The sequence below is a fragment of the Sylvia atricapilla genome, chromosome 3 (assembly GCF_009819655.1).
Source record: "Sylvia atricapilla isolate bSylAtr1 chromosome 3, bSylAtr1.pri, whole genome shotgun sequence".
NCBI lineage: Eukaryota > Metazoa > Chordata > Aves > Passeriformes > Sylviidae > Sylvia > Sylvia atricapilla.
In genome coordinates, this window is record NC_089142.1 from 91,043,824 (window position 1) to 91,070,157 (window position 26,334).

The 26,334-nt window shown below is 38.0% G+C and overlaps 1 protein-coding gene across 1 annotated transcript in view; it reads left to right on the forward strand.

Annotated features, from left to right (window-relative positions):
* Positions 1 to 26,334, forward strand: part of HHAT (hedgehog acyltransferase) — a 146,194-nt gene that overhangs the window by 66,374 nt on the left and 53,486 nt on the right. Inside the window, exons 9-10 of the mRNA XM_066316139.1 lie at positions 6,787 to 6,988; positions 21,458 to 21,602. Coding sequence (XP_066172236.1) covers positions 6,787 to 6,988; positions 21,458 to 21,602 — 347 coding nt within the window. The remainder of the gene's footprint in view (positions 1 to 6,786; positions 6,989 to 21,457; positions 21,603 to 26,334) is intronic.

A 26,334-nucleotide genomic window follows, 5' to 3' on the forward strand; every position in this document is an offset into this window, starting at 1 on the left:
AGTAATGAAACTTTTTCCATTAGAAGGAAATATTATGATTTAGATTAAAATTTCATTTGAAATAAATGAATCTCTTTGAAAACATGAGCTTTCTTGGAAGAGTGAATTCAAAATTATTTATTCAGTACTCTGCAGTTATCTGCCCTTTGACATATGGACTCGACTCATCATTTTTTGTGTTGAATGCAAGGGAAGAAAAGTACTTTAAACACTTCTCATTTTTTAGTAGGAAACTTCACACTTAGTCTTTGCTGGGAAACATGCTAACAATTGTGAAGTGAATGAGAATTCAGGTCATATTTGTAAAGCTGAGTGTTCTTGCATAGGAATATTCTCATTACTGCTTTGTAAACTGAATGGACTTAATTTCTCATTAAACATTTTTGTGGCAATGCAACAAGACTTGCCTGCAGCCAACATCAGCTTCAATATTTTAAAGAGTCTGCATTTGTCAAGATCTCTAAACATCAGGTTAAGCTGGTGAGGTGAGAGAGTCTTATAGCACTTAAAAAACTTTGCCTATAGCCAGCAAAATTGTTAGACTGTGAGAAATGCAGTTTCACAGAACAAGGCTTAGTCTACTAATGGAAACTTAGCAAAATGGTATTCCAGATATTTCTGGTTATTTCCTTGTTTCAGATGTGAATAAGAGGGGCTCAGCCTTCAAAGTCATGTTTATGGGAGATGTTTCTGTGATTAAAAACAGATTTATTCCTGTAGGACCCAGTTTTGCAAAGACTTACAGGTGTGCTTGATTTATGCATTCTGTGTAGTTCCATTCATGTCAGTGACAGCTTGAAGTGACAAAACAGGGATCACGAGAACTCGCCCAGAAGTAAGAATTTGCAGAGCTGTGCCTGACATCTTTTTATTATGCAGCAGGAAAAAAAAAAAAATCAATGGTTTAAGGCCATGAAGAGTATTAAAAAAATGAATTAAGGAAGCCCAGCACCAGCATAATGCTGCCTGGACAAGATTTTTCACACATGTCCACAAATGAACACCCTCACTGTACAGAACCTCAAGCAATTTCTGTTGTCAGGATGCAAGATGGAAGACTGCATTATCGCTTTTTATACTTTTACTGTGTTTGTAATTGTAATTGTTTGCTGTCTCTGTAATTACCCAATTCAAAACAGTATGATAGTCACACAGTTAACCCTTGAATGCTTTGAAACTTACAGAGACATTGGAATGTTGAGCATCAAATGTTTCTTAAAATAAAACACAAAATCCTCATATATTAATTGTATTTACTTTGCCATTGCAAGCAAATTAACTTTTCCTTTATTCTGATATTTCACCTCGTTCCAAGATCAATGCCTAAGAGAGGGGGAAAGAAGTCATGAATAGCATGCATCTTGCTGTATGACCTTACTTCAGCAAGAAATTCAGGCACATGTTGAAGAAAGGTCCTGGCAGAAAGAGCAGCAGTTAAACAGGTGCTTTGCTTGCACTTACTTCAAGATTTAAATATGTTTAAAATTACATGCATCTGCAAGTAAGAACAGTGTGTGGAGGTCTCAAGGAATAATCGCCCTCCTGAATGATTCTTAACTGATTGAAAATGCTCCTCACAGACGTTTTCTGAAGTTACCAGAATAAAAACTTTGTAATGTAGAGTCATTAAAAGAAAAGAAACTGTGTGGTTTTCAAGGGAATGGTTGTCAGATCTCTTATGATTATTCTGGAGGCTACCACTTCAAGAAAACTAACAAAATGGTTATTGGATTTGAAAGGTATTCTCTGTAAGTAAATGTCACTTTTAAATACTTCAGCTATTATGTTTGTGTTTGCATTACTGTAGGGATTTAAATGGTACCATTTGCATATTTTATCCAATTCTCTAATGTTCACTTTGTGAGTTAAAATTAAGATAAGTTGTGTAAGTAAAACAGCTTGCTGGCTGTGGATAAGGTAATTTAAACTGCTATACCTGGACTAAAAGTAATGCACCTGGGGAAGACACATACACAGTATGCTTTTTTGTGAAAGTAGCATGTCTAATCACATGTAAGTTTTAGTTTGAAATCAAAACAGAAATAGAAAAAACAGAAATATGGTTGAGACTGACATCTTTGCCTTGGGAGGGGAAGACTAGGAATGGATATTAACTTGCGTCAGGTGTGGGGATATGCATGCAAATAATTTTTACTCAGTAACATTCTCTCAATATTTGTATTTATGCACTTCAAACACACCCCAGATGTTTTGAGATTTTCATGACATGGAGTTCTCTTGCCCTTTCTCTCCATGTTACATGTATAACTTTTTCTTCTGACAGCATGAAGTACCTTTCCTTGTTGTCCTTAAGGGAGGTCTAGCCAGCCTCAGCCCAGGAATGGTTGGCAAAGCCTGGCCTGTGGCATTCACATGTTCCTCTCTGATAGTCTGCCTAGAAATCTCTGCTCTTTCACCTTCAGATTTCTCCTTTGAAGTTTTGGCACTGATTGACACTGATTGGCCCCCTAAGTTAATGTTTTATTTTAAAATACTCACATAGCCTGCATTTTTTGATACTAAGCATTTTCCGCAGGTCTAATCTTCTTGTCTCTAGTTTTCATGGGTCTTAAGGGGGACCATTGCTGGCCATCCCTCTAACACAACGTGGGGGGACATGACCAATTACTACCCTTAAATCTACTTAACTCGACATCCTTTTCTCTTTGCAAAACACTTTGCTGCTTTCCTCTATTGGTCTACATTTGGCTCGTTGACCACCAAGTAACTGCTGAGCTTTCTTTTTATGTATGTGAGTTAAGATAAATCTGTTGTATATTGTTGCCTTATTTTTCAGCTTTTCTGCCTTCTTAGCACATGTAGAATAAATGTGTCATCCCTTTAAGAGATGTTAAGAAACTCTACTACAAGTGTGTTCCTTGGAGTTGTGTTAGGCTGCCATGAGTACCCGTGGTTACTTTTATGTGCTAATAGTCCCCAAACCAGGGATTTTGAACTTCTGCATGGATTTTCTGTGATTAGAAATGGGAATAATCTTAAAAGCTGCATGGAAGCTTAAAATGAGATATTTATGTAATGCAATTCTACTTACGGTGCAGCAGGTCAGCATGTTCTACAGCAACCTCTCCATTTGTGTAAACCCTGAGTACAGTACAGGGTTTACAATATAAAGAGACTGCAGGGATAGATTGCAGGTAGATGGAAGTATTGGTAATAAGAAGAAAAGTTAGGAAGCATGCAGATATAAAACACATCAATTTTTAGTAGCCATTACCCCTTAAACTCTTTCTCTGACTCCTTCCTTCCCTCCTCACAGATTTTCTTAGCAAACTGGAGGGCAGCACAACTTTCTAAATACACAGTATGAGGTTACTTTTCTTCCTCAACCCATGGGGAAGGGTTAACGAGGAGCTATGGGGGGTGTAGCTGCTGGACAAGGTTAAACCACAACAAAGGGTTAGTTACAAAGTGTGTGTTCTATTGTAGATGATAATACAGAACTAATACATATCTTCTATCCTCTGGCTGAATAATGCTTTTCATGGGGTTGTTCTCCCTCACACTGAAGTGTTTATGTGGCTTTTTGTAATCAAATGAGTACTCTTCTGTGTAAACACATGGGGGAAGTATACAGAAATTAGATTCTAAACTACCAGGTTGCTCTGAAATAAGCAAAATGCATCTTTGCAGCAACAAGAGTTTTGGCATGGTTCTTTTGCAAGATGGTTTTGGTTATCAGAGTATTTTGGTAATCAGAGAGCACAAAGTGCATGGTCTAGAGCCAGGCTGTGCCCCTGGCTGCACACTGAGTGGCCTACTGCTTGTATGCAGGCCTGCCAGTGCAGTGGTGTATGCACACCTACATCACATGGATATGATGTGCATGGATGACAAGGTGGCAAATACTTTTTTTCCCTGAAGTGTTCTGTAATGAAGAAATGACGTTTTCACAATTTTTTTTCTGTGTGAAAAATACAGGAACTTACAGAATTGCTCTTCACACTGTTCAAGAGACATGACTCAACATTTATCAGTCCTTTATAACTGCTTCAGAATTGCTACTGGGAATGCCCTGACAGGGGAAGGGAAGACCACATGATCTGAGAGTGGTTACTGCCCTTGTGACAAGGAATGGCAGCCAGCTGCCTGTCCATTTTCTTATGGCACTAGCAGGGAAGGAGAGAGGCATTGCTTTCTGCTTTCCATTTCTCCTCTGGGCAGGGAGACAGACTCTCCACAGTACTGGAGGGGAAAGTCAAAGTGATAGTAAAGATTTTGTTATTCCTTTTGGCTTCTGTCCTTCTTCAAAAAGGTCTTCACATAATGGATTTTCAGTTGCACATTTGCCATCAGCCTCACTAGGAGCTAAAACTAACCTTTAACATTAATCAGAATTATGAGTTGTTGCTGCTCAATTATCTAGTTGCTGTTGTTAAACACTAAAAATCAGAAAATAGCCTGTTTTTCTCTGCACAGTAAGCTGAAAACCCTTCAGGCCCAACCTAAACTGAGCTGCAATTGGAAACAAATGGGTTGATGCTGCTGAGCTCTTCCTGGCAATGCCATTGCTAGTGGAGGCTGCCTGTGCTGACAAGATGGCTGGAGCCTACACAACAGTGTCAATGCCTGTACAGGACTGTACAGAAACCTGAAGATACCTCTGCAGTAAAAGCTACCTTTGTTGCCATGGATTTAACCCAGGGCCCTACGGAGTCAGCAGAAATGTTTATTTGGGGATTGAAGTCAGATCTCTGTCACAGAGATGTGTCTTCTTGATAGTGTCCGGGTTCCTTTGAAATGCTGCTTTTCAGAGATGAGCTCACTTGGTTGGAGCATGGTGCTAAAAGGGCCAAGATTGTGGCTTTGATCCCGGATGGGCCATTCACTCAACAATTGGACTTGATGGTCGTTGTGGGTCCCAGATGATTCTGTGAATTGACGGGCATGAATCAGGTGGCAATGAAATCTCTAAATGTACAACAGAGAGCTGTGCTGAGTCTGGCAGTACTGTGCTGTGGGCTCCTCCGGGTGCAGCTCTGTGAAACACGGCACTGCCATGCCTGTGAGGGGAGCTGGTAATGGAATAGGCCCTGCTTAAAAAAACACAATCAGCCTTTAGAAAGGGAGAGGAAAAGGGTTGGGAGAGTGTGTTGTAAGAGTACTGAGCTGCTTGCTTAGTCTTTCATGTCTGTAATCCTTTGTATAGAAGGAATTTACTGAAGCAGCAGTCTGTGGCTCTGCTCTCTTCACCCTCTGTGCCACAGCCCTGCAGGAAATTCACTGCTTGCAGACTGCTAAGATAAACCTCTCTGCCGTTAAATTAATTGCTTGCAATTGCATGTGTCTGTTATTGCCACATTGTTCAAACATAGGAAGGGGAGAGAGAAGAAAAGCACAAAATAAATAGAAATTATTGATCTTAATTTCTATTTATTTTCACATGCCAAGTTAAAAAGCACACCTATACTGAAAATCATATAATCAGATGTTCCCTGTAGCAGATGGAAGTAAAAAGGTGTATTGATGTTATGCTAAGAAAGAATTTGGAGCATTTTACACTTGTTTTTTTAATGACATTTTTGTTTACCCATTAATTATGTTCATTACTGTATTTTACTCCATTATTTATTTTCTTACTTCCTAAGATTAGGAATAAAGCAGTAAGATAATTTCCCTTTGAAATTTTTAAGGTAAGATTTATCTCTGAATATGAAAACTGATAACCAGAGATAAAAATTTCACTGGGAAAAAAAAAATCCTTGAATTATCTTAGCAAGTAGGAATAGTCTCAAATATGAGTACAGGGTGTCATGCCAAAGGAATGACAGCTGAGGAGAGCTGTCACTGGTGGTTCTCAGATACCACATCTCCTTGCTGGTACCCATGAGCTGGGTGGTGACTCCCCTGCCTGGTGGGCTTCTTCAAAGTGTTGACAGAAATATTCAGCTCCTTCAGACAGTGTCTGGCCAGTGGTCATGCCTTAATCAGAAAATGATGGGAGTGGATGTAGCTCTTCAGGCTGGAAGTGAAATGACCCACAAAATAGCGTCAGCTTTCAGAATCCCATCGCTTCTGGTATTTTTTCTGACAGAGCACTGCTTTCTGGACACTTATAAGCATCAATTAATGACTAGGGTGATGACTCCTGGGTTCAGTTTAAATGCAGAATATAATTGCATACAGAGTGCTTCATATGGGTTTCCAGGCTTTTTTTCATATGAGTGCTCCAAAGGGCATCAGACTGACATGATCCTGAGAGGAAAATGGAAGAACCAGATGGGAGATATTTACAGTTCACATGATTTTTAATGAAATATTTAAAAGGAAAGAAATTACAACCTTTTAGAAATAAAATATGTTTGCATGCATCTATAGTTCTGACATGTGGGAAACAGTTGGGTTGTGACTGTATATGACTTTATATAATGTTTTAATTTTTTTTTTTTTTTGTTAAGAATCGAGTAATTTAAATTCACATGAAGATTACAGATAATTTCTGTAGTTGACTTAGAACTATTCCAGTTTAAAAAAATCTGAATATTTGCTATTTGCAGTTTTGGGGATATAATTTGTTCTGTATATTTGCCTAATGCAGAGTTCCCAGGACCACAAAATTGTCCTTTTGCCAAATGGTACATGCACATATTTCATGAAATGGTCTACAGCTTTGCAGAAAATAGGGCAAGCTCTGTAAATAGAGCATGTCAGGTGGTTTTCACATTCTTTTTCATGCTACAAATTGACACATTTGTTCTGTGGTAGATGTTTTTCTGAGATTTCTGTGGAATCTTTGGCAGCATTGCTTATTTGTCGTTTCACTTACAGGTACATTTATGTTCCAATGGGAGGATCTCAGTCCAGTTTGCTTGGAACACTATTATCTACAGCCCTCACTTTTGCCTTCGTAAGCTACTGGCATGGAGGACAGAGTTATTTGTGGTACTGGGGTGCACTTAATTGGCTTGGAGTAATTGTGGAAAATGGCACCAAGAGGATACTTTCAGTTTCACTTATTCAAGATTTAATTGTAAGTTGAATCTCTCTCTCCATTTCATATTCTTCTGTCCTGGCTCCATGCTCATCTCAAGTTTCTGGTTACTAGTTTGTTTTAACCAAGATTAAAAGTCAAGGGTAAGAGATAGAGTTAGCACTCCCTTGCCCACCCTCCAGTATCTGAGGTAATAACTAGTTCATATCACTAGAATTTTGCAAAGTAGCAGCAAAACAGATGGTGAAATATGCATGGTCTTAAAAGCTTCCTCTGCAGTCCTAGAGTAAGCAAATGCTTGTCACGTTGTATATGGATGAACAGAAGCCAGTTTTAACATTTGTATTCTGATTTCACTCAGGATGGCCTTAAAATATTCATCTTCACTAAAATTAGGAGTGTGTATTTCTAACCATGTGTTTCCTGGATAAATGTGTGTGTAGCAGCTGCTTGCATCTGGGAACAAGCTTGCAGTGGGAAATCTTATGCCACTAAAGAGCCAAGTAAAGAAAACATTATTTTGCCTTGAAATCGTCTGATATTTTCATTTTACTTATAGTTTTGACCTTCATGCTGTAATTTCCAAAGGACAAAATTGACTTTGACGTGCAATTAGATGCAAACCTCACTATTTTAAATTTGATGGTCATTTTAATCTGCAGGTTTGCTCTCTACTGAATCCCAAATCTTCTAATAACTGTTTGTAAGAGCAAGTAATTTGTTCGTATGTCTTGCTTTCTTACTAGTGATAATTGCACAGACACCATACTCCTATTTATTGTTGTTTTGGTGGAGACTCACTTTGCAGCCTGATGAAGTCCTGATGCACAAGGAATGATGCTTGTTGTCCATCCCACCCATTTCAGTTTTCACTGTTGTGGCATCCTGTGTGTGACAGCTGATACAGCTCAATAATTTAGGGGCCAGTGCTACCTTATGTCACCCAATTGTCCATCACTGCAATTTCAGTGATTGTCTGGAAGCAGATTTTTACCTTCGGAGAGAATGAATTTATCAGATACATTAATCCTCCCTCTAGGGTGAAACTGAGCTTCACCATCTGACCAGCTGCATATGTTTGTCTCTGGACTGGAACATACTGTTTTAGGCATCCAGCTATAGGAGGAAATAAAAGTGCAGGGGCTTTCTTTTTGTATCTGATGTCACTACATTAGAAATTTTAATAAAACTCCTAGGGAATTAAGTTCTTAAATATCATAGAAATTATAATGATAATGACATTATAAAGGTGAGGTTATAAATGTTGGATTAGTTTCTAACAGGTAGTTCTAATTATAGTTAACTGCTGCTAGCAGTAGGGTTGTTTTTTGTATAAATTAAATGCCTAACCAAGGGCATTTTACCACCTTGTTTTCATCCAGTGTTTTTAAAGGCCTATCCAGTCTCTTCCATGTCTCCTTTGTTTCTCACTTCTATTTGGAAATATAGTTGTAGCCCTTTAGAAGACCCTTTCATATATTTTCCTGAAATAATTCTGAAGCCAGAATTTTTAATATGCATAGTTTTGGCATCTACATTAGTGCATGAGGCAGATCTCACTGCAGTTATGGCTGAGTCATGATTTGCCTTGTGTCTTGAAGGCTTCTCTACAGGAATATAAGCTACAAACCACTTGTTATTGTTCTTTCCTCACTCTTTTAACTACCTGAATTTTCTTCTCGAATGTTAATACTGGGGGGCAGATGAATAGTCGGAGTTTGCATTTTCCTTATCAAGAGGTGGAGTGATACAACATTCTCTGAGATGTACCGCATTTCAGAGAAACTGAAAATTTCCTAGTGCCCTGTATAAATTTTCTCTTCCCCCTTTTAATCTGTTTTTTGGAAACATTCCTATAATCCTGTCTTGGTGAAGGATGTGCTGCAAGTCTAATCACTGTGGTGCTGAAGACCTTCTTCTGGGGGATGAGTTTTCCACTTAGATTTCATCTGTTGACGAGCTGAAATCCTTTGCATTCTTGTGCTTCACTCAGTTGCTGTGTTGGCTCTTGAGGGCTATTTTTGAAAAGGAAAGTCTATTTTTGTCCTCAGAATAGCAGATGAGTTTTTTGAAAAAATACAGAGCACAGGTTTATGCTTTTTTTAACCCATTCTGTTCACCAAACCTCCTCATATATTATTCTTGAAGCTAAGATACATAATTCAGTTGAGCAGGAGCTGTTTAATTAGTAAAAAAAGAATAAATCTGGAGGTATAAATTGATTTTTAATTCTACTTTGTTTTTGAGATTGATTACTAAGAGTAATAAGAATGGTATTAAAACTGCCTCCTCTTTTTTTCCCCCCCCTCACACTATATTGTCTCAATTCTCTTGCAAAGGGAAGATTAAAAATCAGAATAGAGCATATTCAGGTCTCATCTTTCCCTGAATCCTTGTGCTGACTAAATATATATATGTCTATATCGCCTATATTTATGCAGATTTTATGATAGTTTCAGTCCCTATGCTTGAAACCAGCGCAGTATGGGGAAATGACACTTTTGTAGCAGTCTGACAGGTTTTAAATATTTTCTCAGGCATATTGGGCTAGAATGAACAAAGCAGCACAGTCATTATTTGTCGGAAGCAAAATCAACATATAAACAAATATGTACTGAAAACAGTAAATTTCCTGACCCAAAAAATTGGTTCTGGAGCTTTTAATTTGAACTAGTTTCAAACTAATGGCTGGCTTCCTGCATTCAGCTCTAGAAGAGCTGCTCTTGCTTACATCCTTTTCTGCTTACACTCTTCTGAACTTAAGTGTTTCAGTAAGTTGTGTGAGAAGTTATCTCCATGTCTTTTTTCCAGCTATTGATTACTTGTTAGTCCTCAGTAAATTGGAGCTGAATTAATTAATTTTATCTTTTCAGCAAAATGTTATGTATAAAGCAACAACAAAAAAATGCTAGGCTTCCTAAAATAGGGCAGATCTGGGAAATTTATATTAAATGGGAGAATTTTCATTGTGATTTTGTCAGTTCTTTTTTTCCTTACTTTTCGAGGTGATATTTAGATCTGTACTGAGCAAAGTAGTGCTTTGCTTCACTGTTTCTAAATTAATTTCTTACAGATGAACAAACTCAAGTAGTAACTCATTTGAAATCATTGACAGAATTTGTATTGACTTTTTAATAAATAATGTGTCTGATTTATGAAAGGAAATGCTAATGGCTAACATTCTCTCAATGATTTAAAGTTTTTCCTTCTCTTTCCTTAAGAAAAATTATCTATAGGAAAACAGATCTATAAAAAAAAATTAGATCTTGGTATAAAAATAGATTTGAATGAGTTAAACCTTAGAGTAGCTGGCAACACCTTTAAATCAAAGTATTTTTGAAAAAGAAACTTTTGGAAACCATCCAAAAGGAAGATGTAGCAAAGGGAGTGAAGCTGGCAGATTGATAAAATTAATGTTTTAATCTAAATTGAAATAGCAACATTTATCTTTTTAGTTCTTTAGTTAAGTGAAAACATGTCGTTCAGTCTAGTAAGAATTTTTTAATTGAGACATAAAGATCTCTCTTCTCAAAGTCAAACTATGATGAATTTCTAGTTTAAGATCTTATTTTTAGATTTCTTTGGTAAGAAACTAAATGATTCATTTTGGGAAACCAACTAATTTTACGGATGGCATATTTTAAATTTTTACTATCCTTGTGTGTATTTTGTGTTTTTAAAGTGTAGAATGTTTTGATTACTACATTTTCATTTAGGACTTCAATTGAATCCATTTTAGTATGCTGTCATTTCCTACCCAGCCCCCTCTTTGAAAAGGGGAAGTATTTTATATTATGTCCATGTTTTCCTTAGTGGTTTAGATTAGACTTTGTTAGTGTGTTACATTATTCTTTTCCCCAGAGGAATGAACTCCATACATTTGTCTCTGTAGTTAAAGATCACATTATTTTGTGTACCAAAGATGAGGTCAATGACAACTGGCATCCTCAGCTTTCCAGAGAGTGGAATTTTAGATGATTTTCATAGTTTGGGTGGGGTGAGGTATTTTTAGTCTGTTGGTTTTTTTTTTCCCTCTGCTTAATTTTGTTTGCCCTATTTGTTCTGCTACATGCATTAAAATTTCTACAATTATTCATAATAAGTTATGCATTGTACAGTGATCCTGCAGACAGCTGGTGTGGAGCATGGAAAGGTTCTGACTGGTTAGCCTGACCTCTGGGCTCTGGTTCTACAGGGAACTAAGCTTAACTAAAAGCTCATTGCTGTTGAAAGGGGAAAAGTTTAATTTCTCTTTCCTTCCTTCCTTGCAGTCTCACCACTTCCTCCTCCTCAGGCCTTCCTGCTGGAATCTTTGCTCAGCTGATCTAGCTCTTTATCCCAGCAGAAAGCTTTACTTCCTTGGGTTATTTTATTCCTAGATGCAGAGGAATCTGAAAAGCAATCAAAGCAAATTTGTGTGAGAGACAAAAGCCAAGGAACGGAAGTGGAAGAGGAGGAGCTTGGCTATGAGAAACCTCCTGCTTGTAAATGTGCATAAACAGTGTGGGGTAGCAGACTGAACCTTTGTATTTAAGAGCAGTGAGACAAAAAAGCCAGTTTGGGTTCTGCTGCATTAATTACTCAGGCTATGATAGGGCACACATTCAGCCTAACCACGATGGAAGTGCCTGTGTATTTCACAACCATATACATATACAGTGTATATTCAATGTCTATGTCTCACATACCTTGAAAAATGAGTAATTATTTCCTTTAAGTATCAGAATTTCTTTTTGCAAGTATAACTCACTTTAAACTACCATGAGATAAGTGAAGTTTCCTTCTTCAGTAGAGACAAGATCTGACTAAACATTACGAAGTCATTCAAGGGAGGTATGTTTGTTGACCACCTTGCAAGATTAAATCTTTAATAAGATCTCTGCAATAAATAAAGACCCTAACAGCTGTTCTTCAGCACACACTGGGCTTTGATCTTCCTCTTACTTCATTTGGTGGAAAAAGTATTTATATCACTTATTTACTATTGTCAAGCCAGTCTGGCCTTTTCTTTTTTCCAATAGCATGATGATTCGTTTAAGGGACAAGCATTGCTGATGGTATTTTCTTCATAACATTTTTATGTACTTGCTCTAGAATTGTGTTGAGTTTGTTGCTTCACTTTCTAAGAATGAAAAAATTCCTTTAATCAGGCTCTTATTCTCTAATGCAGAATTGGTTTTTGAGACTAGGTACTAACCATAATGTCAAAACCCAGACTAGGGGAAAGGGCTGGCCACCCACTCCCTACCCTGACATTGAGTTTAGCCATATCATCGCTCTAACCAGAAATCTTTACTATCCAAAGTAGACATACTCTGACTCAGAATCAGTGGAAACTTGTTCTTCTAGATGTGAGCATTAGTTGGGGCAGATTTGTGACTACTTGTCTTTGGTACTTAGAAGCAGCAAGCTGAGTCACGGTGCTGTTTTGTACTGAGATGCTGAATGAACATCAAAGGTAAATATGGGTTGCCTGATGGATCCTAGTCAGTCCAGTGACTTTCAGCTTTGCTAGCACTAGTTCTGACTCAAGCAATTCTTGTTGTGTTTCTGCTTTTGCTTGATTTTATTTCCTTCTGTCTTCTCCACCCTCCTATGGTAAGATTTTATTTGTCTTAATGGAAGTAAATCCCATAATATTTTGAGTGCCCTGCTGAAAAGTGCTCACACAGTCACACATTTGCATTGTGGCACTGGTTTTCTTTCCTTAGGGAGCTTCTCATCCCAAACTCAGTAACAAAAACTGAAAATGTAGTAGAAGGACAAGCATATGCAATATGATGCAGATTTTTGTGTGATGAATGACAAAAATGACTGCAGAAATATTTTAGAGATAGCATTCTATTGTTTTCTACCTTTTGAAGCTTTTTTTTTTGTCTAACCTCTGCAAGAAGTATTATTTTTGATGCCAGAAATGGAGAAACCATTGTGATTTTTCTGATATGATTACTGCTCTCCTCCAGACAATATCAGCTGGGAAGCCCCTGGCATAGCTACCAGATTGTCATAAAAAAACCCCCCAGTATTTCTCCCACCTACCAGCATTATTTATTTCCTCTTCCATTTTGGAGACATTGGGCAGTTTTCTGGTGCTCAGTCAGTAATGCTGCTTGAAAAGCAAGTAAATCATGCTACAGTGTGAAAAAAAGGCAGAATGATTCTGGTTATCTGCTTCTTTGTTACTATTACATGAAGACGGCCTCCCTCTGTGGTTTGCCTCAAAAATTAGTCCAGGCAATAGATGTCAGCAATTACTGAAATATGAGTTAAAGTCCTGAGGAGTGGTTGCACTCTGGTCTTCCCACTCTGCCTTGAGCTACAGAACCTTGCTGCAGGGAAAGCATAGTCTTTATTTGCTGAGAGTGTTTATTAGAAATCTCCATAGAGATTATTACTGTGTACTATTAATTTGCTAACAGTCATAAGGGGCATGATTAAAATTCAGCACTAGTGATTGGTGAAATTAGATCCCTTCCCAACTGGATTACAATTTAAAAGGTAAAAATGTTAAAATGTGGGTGTGGGAACTGAGAGAATGAGCATGGGCAGAATGAGAACCTAAAGAACAAAACCAGGGATGTTAAGGACCTTGTCACAGAAGAATGCACAAATCATCAGTGAGAGCTGAGACACATTTACAAGAGTATGTACACTGCCATTACTTGGCTAAATTCTCTGCTTTAAACATAAAACAGAAAAGAGGATGGTGCATTTTAGTGCTGTTCATTTTGCACTTTCACAAGCTGCCACTTTAAAACGAACAAATGGGCAGTTCTTCGAGAGTGAAGAGTTAAATGTAGAAGTACAGAAATTTACTTGTGTGTATGTCGAACTTACACACATGCATCTGTATGTGTAGTGGATACATATGAGCTGGTAGGAGGCTTTCTTCAAACAGAAGGGGGAGTTGGCTGTTTGCTGAGAGATGCTATAAATGTAGATCTTCTGGAAAATCTAAAAATGAAATGGTGCTAGTGCAAGACAGCGTTTTGTTGAGTGAATGTTTAGTAAGACATCAATAGAGAAGATGAGTATCTTCTCAAATACTATATATAGCATTTATTCCTAAATTCAGAATCAAGTTCTATTTGTGAAAATAGATCTTAACTGACAGCTGCTTGATTTTAATTGTGTGGTCCTCTTTTTATAGGAGTTATGTAGGGAATTACAGGTTGTTTGTATCATCCTGTCTCTTGGAAAAATGCTGTCAGTTCCTGCTTTCGTTTGTAGACCTTCCAGAAGCTAATTTTTACCTTTGCTTTGGAAGGAAAGTATATACCTTGAAAAGAAATGGAATATGACCTCAAGCCACAGTTTAGTTTGGATAGAAGGAAGGGGAAAATGGCAAGCAAAATGAAATGCCAGAAAAATGAAGCAAACGGAAGTAAAGGAGATGTTTCTGGGTTAGAGTTAGGTGAGAACAGAACAAACAGGAATGATTGCCATGATTACTGAAAGGTACCGTGTATATTGTTGAGGAAGTAAATTTTTGTGTGGAAGTTTATTTAGTGTGGAAGTTATTGATGGATAAGATCTGGTAGCACATCTTGTTCACTTTCCTCTTTCAGGCCTGTTCTTGTCTTGGTACGTTGCAGCCCTGGGGATTCCACAGTTTCTTTTAGATTCTTTCAAATTAATATTTTGTACATGTGTTTAACCAAAATTCTCTTTTTTGTTGCTCTTCTCTTCTGTGCTACAGTCTACTCTTACTCTGTTGAACATCTGTCCCTCAGCTTCAGAGTGCAGGAATGTTTACCATATTGAGACATTAGCCTCTCATGAGCTGCCTTTCCCTGGCCCCTGTTGATCTTCAAGCATGATCTGCTATCATTAATGAGCATGTGTAGTCCCTCCCTTTGTTTCTGCAGTCTCCCAAAACCACTTTCGTCACTATGACCCATTGCCCACTGACAACGTGTATTAGCAAACATAAGATGCTCCATTGCTTGGACCCAACCCATCTTTATTTCTACTGCTCACTTTAAAAATTAAATAAATTGACATTCTGTTTGGCAGAGCTTTGTCACAATTTTCAGCCTTTCCTCCATCCCATCTGCTCCCCCAGCTGCTCAGTCACACCCTGCCCTCCATTTTCAGTGTGCAGAGCTGCAGATAGATAAAATAGCCGGTAACTGTTAGTCAGGATGTGTCGCCTCCCTTCCCACTGTCCCATCTGCTCCTCGCTCTCTTTCAGCTTTTCACCCATACTCCTGTTTTTTTGCTGTCCCGTTATTTTCGGCAAATGGCTGCATTGCGGATGGCCCAGATTTGGGATATGTATTGGGGTGTTGGCTCTTGTGGAAATGTGGCCATTCTTGGGGTTCAGGGGCACTGGAGACTTGGCTTGTCATTTGCTTGAGCACATTTTCTAAAAGAAAGCACTTGAGAAGGGCTGGCACCTCTAAGATTGACTGGGTGGTATCCCATCTGTAGAAAAATGGAAGTTTGAGAGAGGCTTATCCTTTAGTTGGGGTACAATGGAGGGTGAAATCTGAAGCTCAGAAAATTGCACTAGGAGCTTTGAATATTTTTCTAAGCTCTTCACTGATATGCACAAGAACACCACCTGTACCCCTCCTGTACTGGGCAGCTTTACTCACAAACATTTTACCCATGCATCCCCTCCCCCAAAAAGTCCTTGTAAACCTTAAATAACAGACTATTGCAAGGAACATTTAATTTAGTTTTTGTGACGTAAAGATGAGTCAACATTGCATCAGATTTTAAGCATTGTTTGTCTAATAAAAACCTTGAGGAAATTGAAAGGATGGAATTGTAGGAAGCACACTTAGTCTCCTCTCATACACTAAGAGAGGCAGAGAAAGATAATTCAGGACTAGGTGTTATTTTCATGGTAGTTAATTTCCTCTGTTTCTTCAACACAACGAATACTGCAGTTTCTATATCTTATTTGCCTGATAGTTTTGAGTGGGAGAGAATGAAGTCACTGGAACAGATATTAATAAAGTATTGTATGCTTTTGAAAAAAGAAATCTCTTTTAAAAGTTGTTCTAGATTATCTTGATCCTTAAAAAAAAAAAGGCAGATGAAAATAGAATAATGTGATCTCTAGTTTTGCAGTTTGTAGTATCAAGTATGTTTCATGTCACTCTGGTCATAGTATCTGACAGTCTTCTTCCATAGTGTATTTGTTCACATAAGAAATAATTCAGCTGCTTCTCCAACTTTGTCGTATGCTTTTGTTTTGCCATGTGCTTGGATCATCAATTCTCTGGATGGGTAGTTCATAAAGATATAAATGTTGTAAATCTCTGTTATACTCCATGAAGATACTCTTGCTTAAATTGCAAGAAATTTAGTTCCTTTACATGGGACTTGTGAAACTATTTTTAGTATAAGCAAACTCAATAACGTCACTAACTTTATGGAGAAGTTTTCTTTAATCTGTCCCAGAGCAGCTCTATAAATGAGATGTTTTGCAAATGCAGCACATGTAGATGTTTTCCATCTTATGAGTGTTTGCTGAGAAGTTACCAGCTAATGTCTGTCAAGGGAGACTTCCTGCTACTTGTCACTCTGTCATCAAGCTGGGTTTGCAGCATTGTAGAAAACATGTGCCCCTGTTCCTGAGCCCTCCCCAGTCCAGTGTGATGCTTGGGACCTGCTCCCAAAACAAACCACTGCAGTTGGATTTGGTGGCCCTCCCAATAATGAGTCCTTGTGATATGATGAATCACCATGATGCCACCACTTTTGCTAGAAAAAGTTTAAGAGTTTGTTGATATAGGAAAATGTAGGATTGCTTCCCTGATAAAATACTGAGGGATCTATTTCTGCAAAAAACTTCAGTGTGATATTGTGTATAGGACTGCCTAGTTTTGACTGCTGTACAGAATTCAGTCTTAAGTGGCTCCTCAACTTCATAGAATCATAGAATAGTTTGAGTTGGAAGGGACCCTAAATATCATCTAGTTCCAACCCTCTGCCATGGGTAGGGACACTACTAGATCAGGTTGCTCAGAGCTCCATCCAGTCTGGCCTTGAACACCTCCAGGGATGGGGCATCCACAACTTCTCTAGGTAACCAGTGCCTCACCACCCTTATAGTAAAGAATGTTTTCCTAATACCTAATCTAAAGCTATGCTCTTTCTGCTTGAAGTCACTACATGTGACTTGTCATGTCACTGCCAGCTAACATCTGGAAGGCTGGATTACTTATTCTGGTCAGTCTTCCCCACAGCATCTTCTCTGCTGTTGGCTAGCTCAGAGAAATTACTGCATTTACCTGGACTCTCAATTTAATCTTTCCATGCCACTCAGTGATATCATTGTGAACTGTCCTGTAAAAATGTAAATTTACTGTTGGTAGCTCTAACTGATGCTAGAGAGAAGTTCCTTTAAATTCCGCTCTGCTGCCTGAAGCCTCTTCTCCTGCCATGTTTGTGTATTTTGTGCTCATAATGGTGTAATTAACTTGCATAGCAAATAAAAAAATATTTTCTCTCTAACTCAAAATTCCACCATGTCGTGTACCTTGACTCTTAATTCCCACCTAAATGATCTATTGTGGTGTGTTGTCCTTCATCAGCTTTCTCAAGAGACAACCATTATACAAGCTTCCCATTTCTGCCTTGGATTTCTCTTAGAGGCTAAATGCAAAATGCATTTGTAAGTGGAAATGGATTTAGGAATGGAAATGTTTGGACTGTGAAATGTTCACGCCTGTCTTCCTCCTCCACTCGCAAACATATAAGATTTGCTTGTCAAGGTACCCCAGTACATGATAGTATCATTTATTTTTGTAAGATGGCTGCAAAGACTGCAAAGCTGGGAGAGCTCTGATGGCAGCCAATTTTGCTAGACCAAACAATGTGCAGAGGGAAGTTTTTCCCAGCATCTGGCAAAAATGTCTGAGGCTAATCTTCGTGTACAGCAGGAATGAGTTTGGAATAATAACCCAAACTCCGTTCAGTTCCAGGAAAGGTTGCCCGAGCCAATGTTTTACAAGTCACCTTCTATGTCATGTTGCATGCATTTGGGCTGAGTATCATCACAGTATGTCTATTTTTTTGTGTAGTTTAAGTGCTACATTCCATTTATTTCACTATATGTGGAGGAGGTGTGGATGCTGGCGATTACTAAAAGTATGGTAAAGTATTGATGTGAGACTATAAGGCAGAGCAGTGAGGAGGGGTGCAAATCAGGGTTTCAGCCAGGCAGCCATGGTTTTATTGTCATTTTAACACAAGATTGCCACTCTATCTTCTGGCTGTATTTTCAACAAGAAAGAGGAGAGAGAAAGAGACAGCAGTAAAATCCAGAGAAACGCCACAAATCCATAGCAGTTGTTTATATTGCTGTAATGGAGCGTATTGTTAAAAGCATTAAATGGCTTAATGAAGAGTTGTGGGTGTGGAGGGTTTTTTAAATTTTGTTGTGATGTAAACAACTTCTACACATTCACAAAATTTGCAAGCTTTTGGATATTTAAATAAAATTGTTGTTATGGGTTATCTAGACCAACCTAATTCCTTTTTCATTGCTAAATAATGCTTCTGATATATTAATTTGAGCACACGACCTGCTCGAGTACTTTCCCAGTTAGCTTATTCTAGATGGCTTGAGATGTTTAAAGAAAGTTTTCTTTTTTACTTTCATAGAAGCTGAGTAAAATCTGCATTGACATCAAAGACTCTCAGGAAAATGCATACTGCTTTTTGGATCAATGCCTGGCAAAGCTAATGGAAATTAGCTACAGCAAAACCCAGTGAAGATTCAGTGATTGTCTAAACTGTGTCTGTCATAAACTGCTCCTTTATACCTTATAAATGGCTAAGGGCTTTTATGGTCTGTACTACACTTAACTTGCCTGATTTAACGTGCAGCACTTCTGTAAAAGGTGATATACTATATGTGACAGTTTAATTTATTTTTTAAGTAACTGTATTCATTAAAAAAAAAAAAAAAGGTAGCAGAGCTTTTTTAGCTATTTATGTTGTTTTAGTTGTACTGCTTTGGGTTGTAAAACAGGCAAACTTTAGAAACTTACCAAGTTTGATCAGTACCTTGATGGAAAATGCAGTCAAGCACCAGATGTCTGATGGACTGTCCATCTCCAGCTCTTTCTACTGCTTTAGCAGAGGATTTTTTTCCCTTTCCTAATTAAAACTGTTTTTCCTCAGAGTTGACAAGTAAGTTTGATAGACAAAAGGAGAGTGAAAAGTAGACTTGATGAGAGAAAATGCACTATTTGAGCTGCGGGTTAATTCAAGTTGGCATGATCATAACTTGTCCTTATTTAACCTCTGCTGTTAATATGGATTTCATAGCAAGATTTCAGTTATTTCCTCTGTGTGGCTATACTTGCACATTCTGAAAAGGCATACATTTTTCATGTGTGGGACCATACATTCAAACTATGCCTTTCAGGAAAAGACAAACTTAAGCTGTCCTCTTTGTGTGTGTGAACAGAAGGAGAATGTATTGGAAGTCCTTGGATACCTTTGGCAATGTGAAGTACTGGAAAGGGAAAAAGTCCTTTTACTAACTCAACTGTGTGTGTCTATGAATATTTATATAATTGTTATAGTCTCTTACCTCTTTCCTGTCTTGCCCTAGTTTTCATCTAGAATTTTCAGAGAAAAAAATCTCAGTGTCTTCATCCATGTCTATTTTTCATAGCATTGTATGGAAGATTGGCTATTGCTCTATTGTACATACTGACTGATACTGAGCACTTGTCCTTAAACCTTGTCTGTCCTCGTTTTTGTGCTGACTCAGACTGACTCATATACTAGATATAGTTCTGACCAAGGCTAACGTTCAATTTCCCAGAGATTACTTTGCAGTAATATGTTGAAATTGTATTTCTATGCCTGTAACTGTCATTTATTTGAAGATTTGTCTCTTTATAATCTAGCAGATGAAACATTTGTTTTGATGCTTACAGAAGGACCAATTTAATTGTCTGGAAATGTATTTTTAGGTGTGTTTTGAGCATGTGTTTATGTTGTTTCAGGTATCTGAGCATGAATTCTGGTCTGCCTGTAGCTATTAAAGATTAATTACTCCTCTTTTTTTTTTTTTTCTGTTTTTTACTTTTTTTTCACACGACTTTGTTTTCTGCAATGCCACCATTTATGACATGAAAGCCAAGCAGCTCCTGATACTTCCCCTATTTTCCGTGCCCTGGAAAATGCTCGTCACACAAAGCATTCAATCTTTTTTAAATTCAAGCACTATGTACAGAGGCTTTCAGCCTGGGGCCACAATGTACAGGATATTTTTCCTTGTGTAGTAATGAGACAATATTTCTTGGTGAAGTGCTATAATGTTCTTTAAATTTTCCTCTAGCACCTGAATAATGGAGGAAGCTTAAACTTCCTCATCCTTCTTTTACCATCTTCTTGCAGCCTCCACCTCCACTCACATCTCAGGTGATAATGCAAAATACAGATTCAGAAAAATGTAAACTAGTATATGGTGGAGGGACACCTACTTTATTTGTATCATTAGGACAACAGTACCAAAATATGGATAATTACAATTCTTGAACATGCGCAGTAACATTTGCACTGAAAAGAAAATTTGAGATTGCATGTATATGTGAACCTTTTTTAGAGGTATCTATTTGTTAAGAGTCATTGCTATAACCAGGTCTAATCTGATTCTAGAATCTTTCAGTGATGTCTTATTCATCAAGCCAGGGGATTAATGACTTCTGAAGTTGTTTGATGCTGTTTGCTGTGTATTGAAGTGCTTTGCTCTATATTGGATTCAAATGGAACTTCTAGGGTGGGACCCTACAACTATGTTGCTACTGTTCACATCTGTCAGCAAAAATTAATCAAGGAGCATATTTTGTAAAATAAGAATTAATCCACTGAATATATAGAACTGTGTCCCATTCTGGGCTCCCCACAATAGGGACATGGACATGATGGAGTGAGTCCAGCCAAGGGACTGATAGTAAAGGGACTGAAACTTTGGCTGTAGGAGCAGAAGCTGGGACTGTTCAGCCTGGAGGAGAGAAGGCTTAGGGGAATCTTATCCATGTATGAAAATACTCAACTGCAGACTTTTCTATGTAGTATTCAGTGATAGGACAAAATGCAGAGGGTACAGATTGAAATCCAATTTAAACATAAAAAATACATTTAAACACAAAAAAATCTCTTTTATTGTGAGGGGTTGCCCAGCGAGGTTGGCCAGTCTTCAATACTGGGGTTATTCAAAACGCAAACAGATACAGCCCTGAGCAACCTTCTCTAACTGACCCTACTCTCATCTTTCTAAGTAACCTCCAGAGATCCCTTCCAGCCATAACTATGATTCAAGACTGCTTTTAATCAGGAAGTCTTACTCCAACTTGAATGGAATTGGTGAGAGGTTCTGTTAGACATTTAAAAGTCTTCAGGATCTGTTCCGTACGGATTTGAACTTCTATATGAAAGTTGTTTGTTGTAATGGAGATACCTTTTTCTAATGCTGCTTGAAAATTTGCAGGGATTGTTAACTTCATCTGCACCTTTTGTTTTGCCCCTCAGGAGCGTTTCTTCTCGCCAAGATCTCGTCGTCGACTTCATGCTGTCCTAGCATCTGTTAGCACTTCAATGCTGATCTTATCAAATCTAATATTTCTTGGAGGAAATCAAGTTGGAAAAATCTACTGGAACAGGATCTTTATGGAAGGCAAGTTTATTTTTTTATGGTTTCTAGATAACAGAATGTTCCAAATGCTACCTTGGGTGGGCTGAGCCAGGTTTTTCTCTCAGTGCACTAACTGGGAGTTAATTTTTTTCTGGTCAAAACTATCAAAAATCTGAGAAAATTGAAATAACTCTGCAGGCTGCATGACTACAAAGAAACATTGCCTTTCTCTCATTCAGATCTAGAAGGAGGGCTGTCAGGCTTCTCTGTCAAGTGAAATCACTGAAGATGAAGTAATAAATGTGTGACAAGTTACCAAGCTAAATTTTTTTTCCTGCATTTCACACACATCAATAAGAATAGATGCACTAAAACCAACCCCATAGATTCTATGGACAGTTAGTGGATAAGATCTGCATAATACAGCACAGTGGAGCAATTAATTTTTGTTTTGTTTTGTTTTGGGTTTTGTTTTTGTAGTGAATGTGATTTCAGGTTGGGGGCCTGCTGACTATTGAGGACAAGTGTGGGGCCAGGGGAACTTGGGTGAAGGTATCAGCTTGTGGTGCTGCTGAATAAGCTGTATGCGATGTTGTGCTCTGAGCTGACTCAGGAGAGACAGCTTTAATTTTTTTTGCCAGAGGTCTGTGTCAATAGGACCACTTTTCTTTTTAGGTTATTACTGCTTCCAGTCAAATGATGGTCTTTTAGAGGAATATATCTGCCTTTTGAGGGAAGTACTTATAGGCTTCTGTGCCTAGAAGTGCTCTCTTAAAAAGACCACCACTGTCTGTTGCAGTGTTTTTTCCTCTTGTTTCTTTCAATGGCTTAGAAATCAGCTCTGGAGTTCCAAGATCCTACTTAAGCATCCCAAAATAGTGAAAATCTTAATGAGTAAGTTATGTACATGAGTGGAACAGTACATCTTCTGAACTAAAGGAGAAAAAAAAACATTCAAAGAGCTTGAAGAAAGGAACATTTTTTAGCATGAAATATAGTGAAGTTTTTTGCTAATACTGGTCAGGAAAGAGGGAGTACTAGTTTTTGCTCTTTTAAGCATAAAATAGTTGTTTTCTGGGGTTTTTTTTTTTTGAAAGGCTTTGTTTTCTCTTAAATTGTTTCCTTCCAATTAGTTTTCCAATAGTAAATAAGCTGAGAGAAAAGGTTGAAAGTAAACTTAGACATCTCTTCTTATTTATTAAAAGAAAAAAAGACTAGTGAAGTTTTCTATCTCAGGCTTGTAGCTCCATACAAATTATTTCCATAATGCAATCTATATGAGAATATATATCAAGAAAGTATGCCTTCCTTGTTGGAAGGGTTAGCAGTTCTGCTGAGGTTTTCAACTGATGAAGGACAATGGTTTATCAAATGTAACAATATTTAATTAAACCAGAATAAATTATTGATTGTTTTTCTAGATTTGGTTTTGTTCTTTGGTGGGGTAGGGGGGGTAGCCCTTTGATCTATTCCTCCTGCACTTGAATACATAGAGTTAGTTAAGGATTAGGTACCAGTCATCTAAGGTAGGAATAGGAAATTAGTTTTGTCATATGCATCTTTGTTTCCATGATGTTTTAATCAAATTAACTTTATTTTTAGAACATGAAAGCTTTTGCTTAGTGCAGCTCATACTTCACTAGTAGAAGTCTCAGTGTTTGGCTTTGTGAGCTTTATATGCCTGCATTATTTGATCACTCAGATGACCATGAGTGTATTGTTTAACTGCATCATTGTTTTGACAATTCCTGTGTACTTACTGAAGCATCCACTAAGATTTTATTGGATCTACACACCTGATCCATTGTGGTTTTCTTACTGTGGAACAAATGGGGTGAATTCTGGTAAAAGTCCAGGTTGGGGTAAGAACAGACCAAGTGCAGCTCTGCAGTGAGAGACCTGAGGGTACTGGTATGACCCAGCCAGATGCACTGGCAGCCCAGAAAGCCAGATGTGTCCTGGGCTACGGCAAAAGCAGCCTGGGCAGCAGGCCAAGGAAGGGCCTTTCTGCTCTGCTGAAACATCTCCTGCAGTGCTGTCTCCAGCTCTGGGGTCCCCAGCACAGGAAGGACACGGACCTGTTGAAGCAAGTCCACAAAAACCAGCAAAAGGATGGAGGACCTCTCCTATGGGGAAAGGCTGAGAGAGTTGGGATTGTTCAGCCTGTAGAAGAGAAGGCTTTGGGATGACCTGATGTGGCCTTTCCATACCTGAAGGGAGCCTACAGGAAAGATGGAAAGGGGCTTTTTACAAGAGCCCGTAGGGACAGAATGAGGGGGAATGGCTTTAAACTGAAAGAGGGTAAGTTTAGATTAGATACTAGGAAGAAATTGTTCCCTGTAAGGGTGGGGAGGCACCGTAACAGATTGTCCAGAGAAGCTGTGGATGCCCCATCTGTGGAAGCATCCAAAGTCAGGCTCTGAGCAACATGGTCTAGTGGGAGGAGTCCCTGCCCATGGCAGGGGGGAGGAACTAGATGTTCTTTAATGAACCTTCCAGCCCAAGCTGTTCAATGATTCTATGACTGAGGGCCAGTCAAATCCAGAAGGACTATGCAAAACTTGGTCTTTGGATTCAACTAAATTTGAGTGCTGTTCTGTAAGAGAGACAACAAAAATCTACATTTGCAGTGTGCAATGCTAAAAGCTAAAGTTAAATAAATTTGTTTGTAGTCTACACTGTTCTGGTGAATCCAATTCATCCAATATTTACAGACCAAACTAAACACTACAAATACATTCTCTTTGATTATTCATTTGTCAGCCCAAGAACAGATGAGATGATCTAGCTACTTGGCTTGATCTCAATCTTTTGTCTTCACCTTTATAAAAAATTCAATGGGGATATGCATAACTTGGTAGAACTAAGGGTGATGGTGGTGGCTGGTGGTGTTCTGTGAGGCAGGAGGGCATTTCTGTGGGTTTTTATCTTTGTACTTCATTTCTGGTGTGATGCAAACAATATAAAGTTCCCAAGAATGAAGATTTTCTTTTGTGCATTATGATTCTGGAGAGCTTTGATTAGAACAGATGTTGACATTCTGTCACTGTCTTGTGGAGAATAGGCTTGAAATCTGGCAAAGGACTCCCAGAGCTCTTTTGTACATAATACTCAAATCTGTGTCCTTTCACTTGGTAGAAAAAAGAATGTTACAATGTCCAGTATGTTACTGACATCTGCTCAATATGTATCTAGTTGCTTTGAGTCAATAATTGTTAGCTTTGGGTCAAGAAGAAAGAAGATATTCTGTGAATTTCAGGTTAAAATATTAGAAATAATATTCACTATTTAAAGGCTTTCAGATATCTTTGAAATTTGCCTTGGTTTAGGAAACCTAAGCAGGGTTTTGCACCACTGTACTCACTGTAAAACCAGAGAGTAGATATTTGCATTGGGAGGACATCTCTACATTCTCAGGAACCTGCCAGCAGGACTTGGAATTGATTGACTGAGGTGGCAAAAGGCTCTGCAGCACTAGTGTGGCATGAAATTCCTCTGAGGTAAGCAATAGAAAGATGTGGAAACAAAACTGACCACCTGTGCACTATCAGGTGCAGAGAGTAGTCAATTCCTTTCCTTTGTTCAAATCCCACAGAATTATGTCTACAAAGATTTGTACATGTACAGGCAGGAAAAAAACCAGGAGAACAGATATGTGCTTCATAATTTGTAATTAGTTTGTAAATGTAGTTGGCATCTGTAGATCACTAATAAAATTAGTCAAGAACATATATGGTGAGCACCAACAATAGAATGCATCTTGGAGCTGAAATCAGATCTGCAAGTTTAGGTGCAACCTAAGATGTGTGTGGCATATTCAGGTCTGGCAAGTATTGTAAGGCCCTAAATGCCCAACCCACAGCACTTCATAGTCAGAAATTTGCCGTTCTATTTTATAATACTGAAAAACAGTGTTTGAAGAGCAGCTTCCTACTAGCATGTGTGTGACAGTGATGCAAATTTAAACCAACAAGCTCTTAAATAAAAGTATTACGGAAGCTTAAGATGTATGAGATGCACTTCTAGTTTTGCTCTTTGATTACTGAAGAGGATCTACTCTATTCTTTTGCAAAGACTGAGCATTGTCAAAAATCTCTACAGTTTTCAGACAATGGAGAAGAAAAGATATGGATATGAAAACACTTAAATGTCAGGGTCAGCACAGTGAGTTCAAGGAGAGCTGTACAAGTGGGATACCTTTGTTATCAAAGCTTTGTGAATTGCATTTTGGGAATGGGATTTAGATGAAGTTTCCTGGGATTCTTATTTGACTAATACTTGAACTGTTTTGAAGTGCTTTGGCAGTGCTTTCCACAGTTCCCATACCACAAACAAGGGGAGTTAATATCTGAACATGTATTTTTTAGTATTTATTTTCTTTCCTCTTGTGAAAAATAGATTGAATTTACCTGGCTTTACAAATGATTTTGTGCATTATTAAAATCAAAATGTGTGTCAAAATTATGAGAGCAGAGGTCTGTGTGTCTTATGAGTATTGTTCTTAATTTTGTTCTCAGAATTCTCTCTGCTCTTTCTGTTCAGACCAGTCTTAGTGCTTGTTCCTAAAATGTAATTTGGCCCTGTTATTTGCACAGAAAAAAGTTCCTATAGCAAGCATTTACTCTGATCTTTCTTTAGTAAGAATTTTCTCATGAGGGACAATGTCACAAATGTCTAATAAGAAAGTAGGAGAAATATCTTCTGTGTAACAAACCATTTTTAATCCTGTATTCTCTGTAATTAATTTATTCATCCCTTCAAAATGAGATTCTCC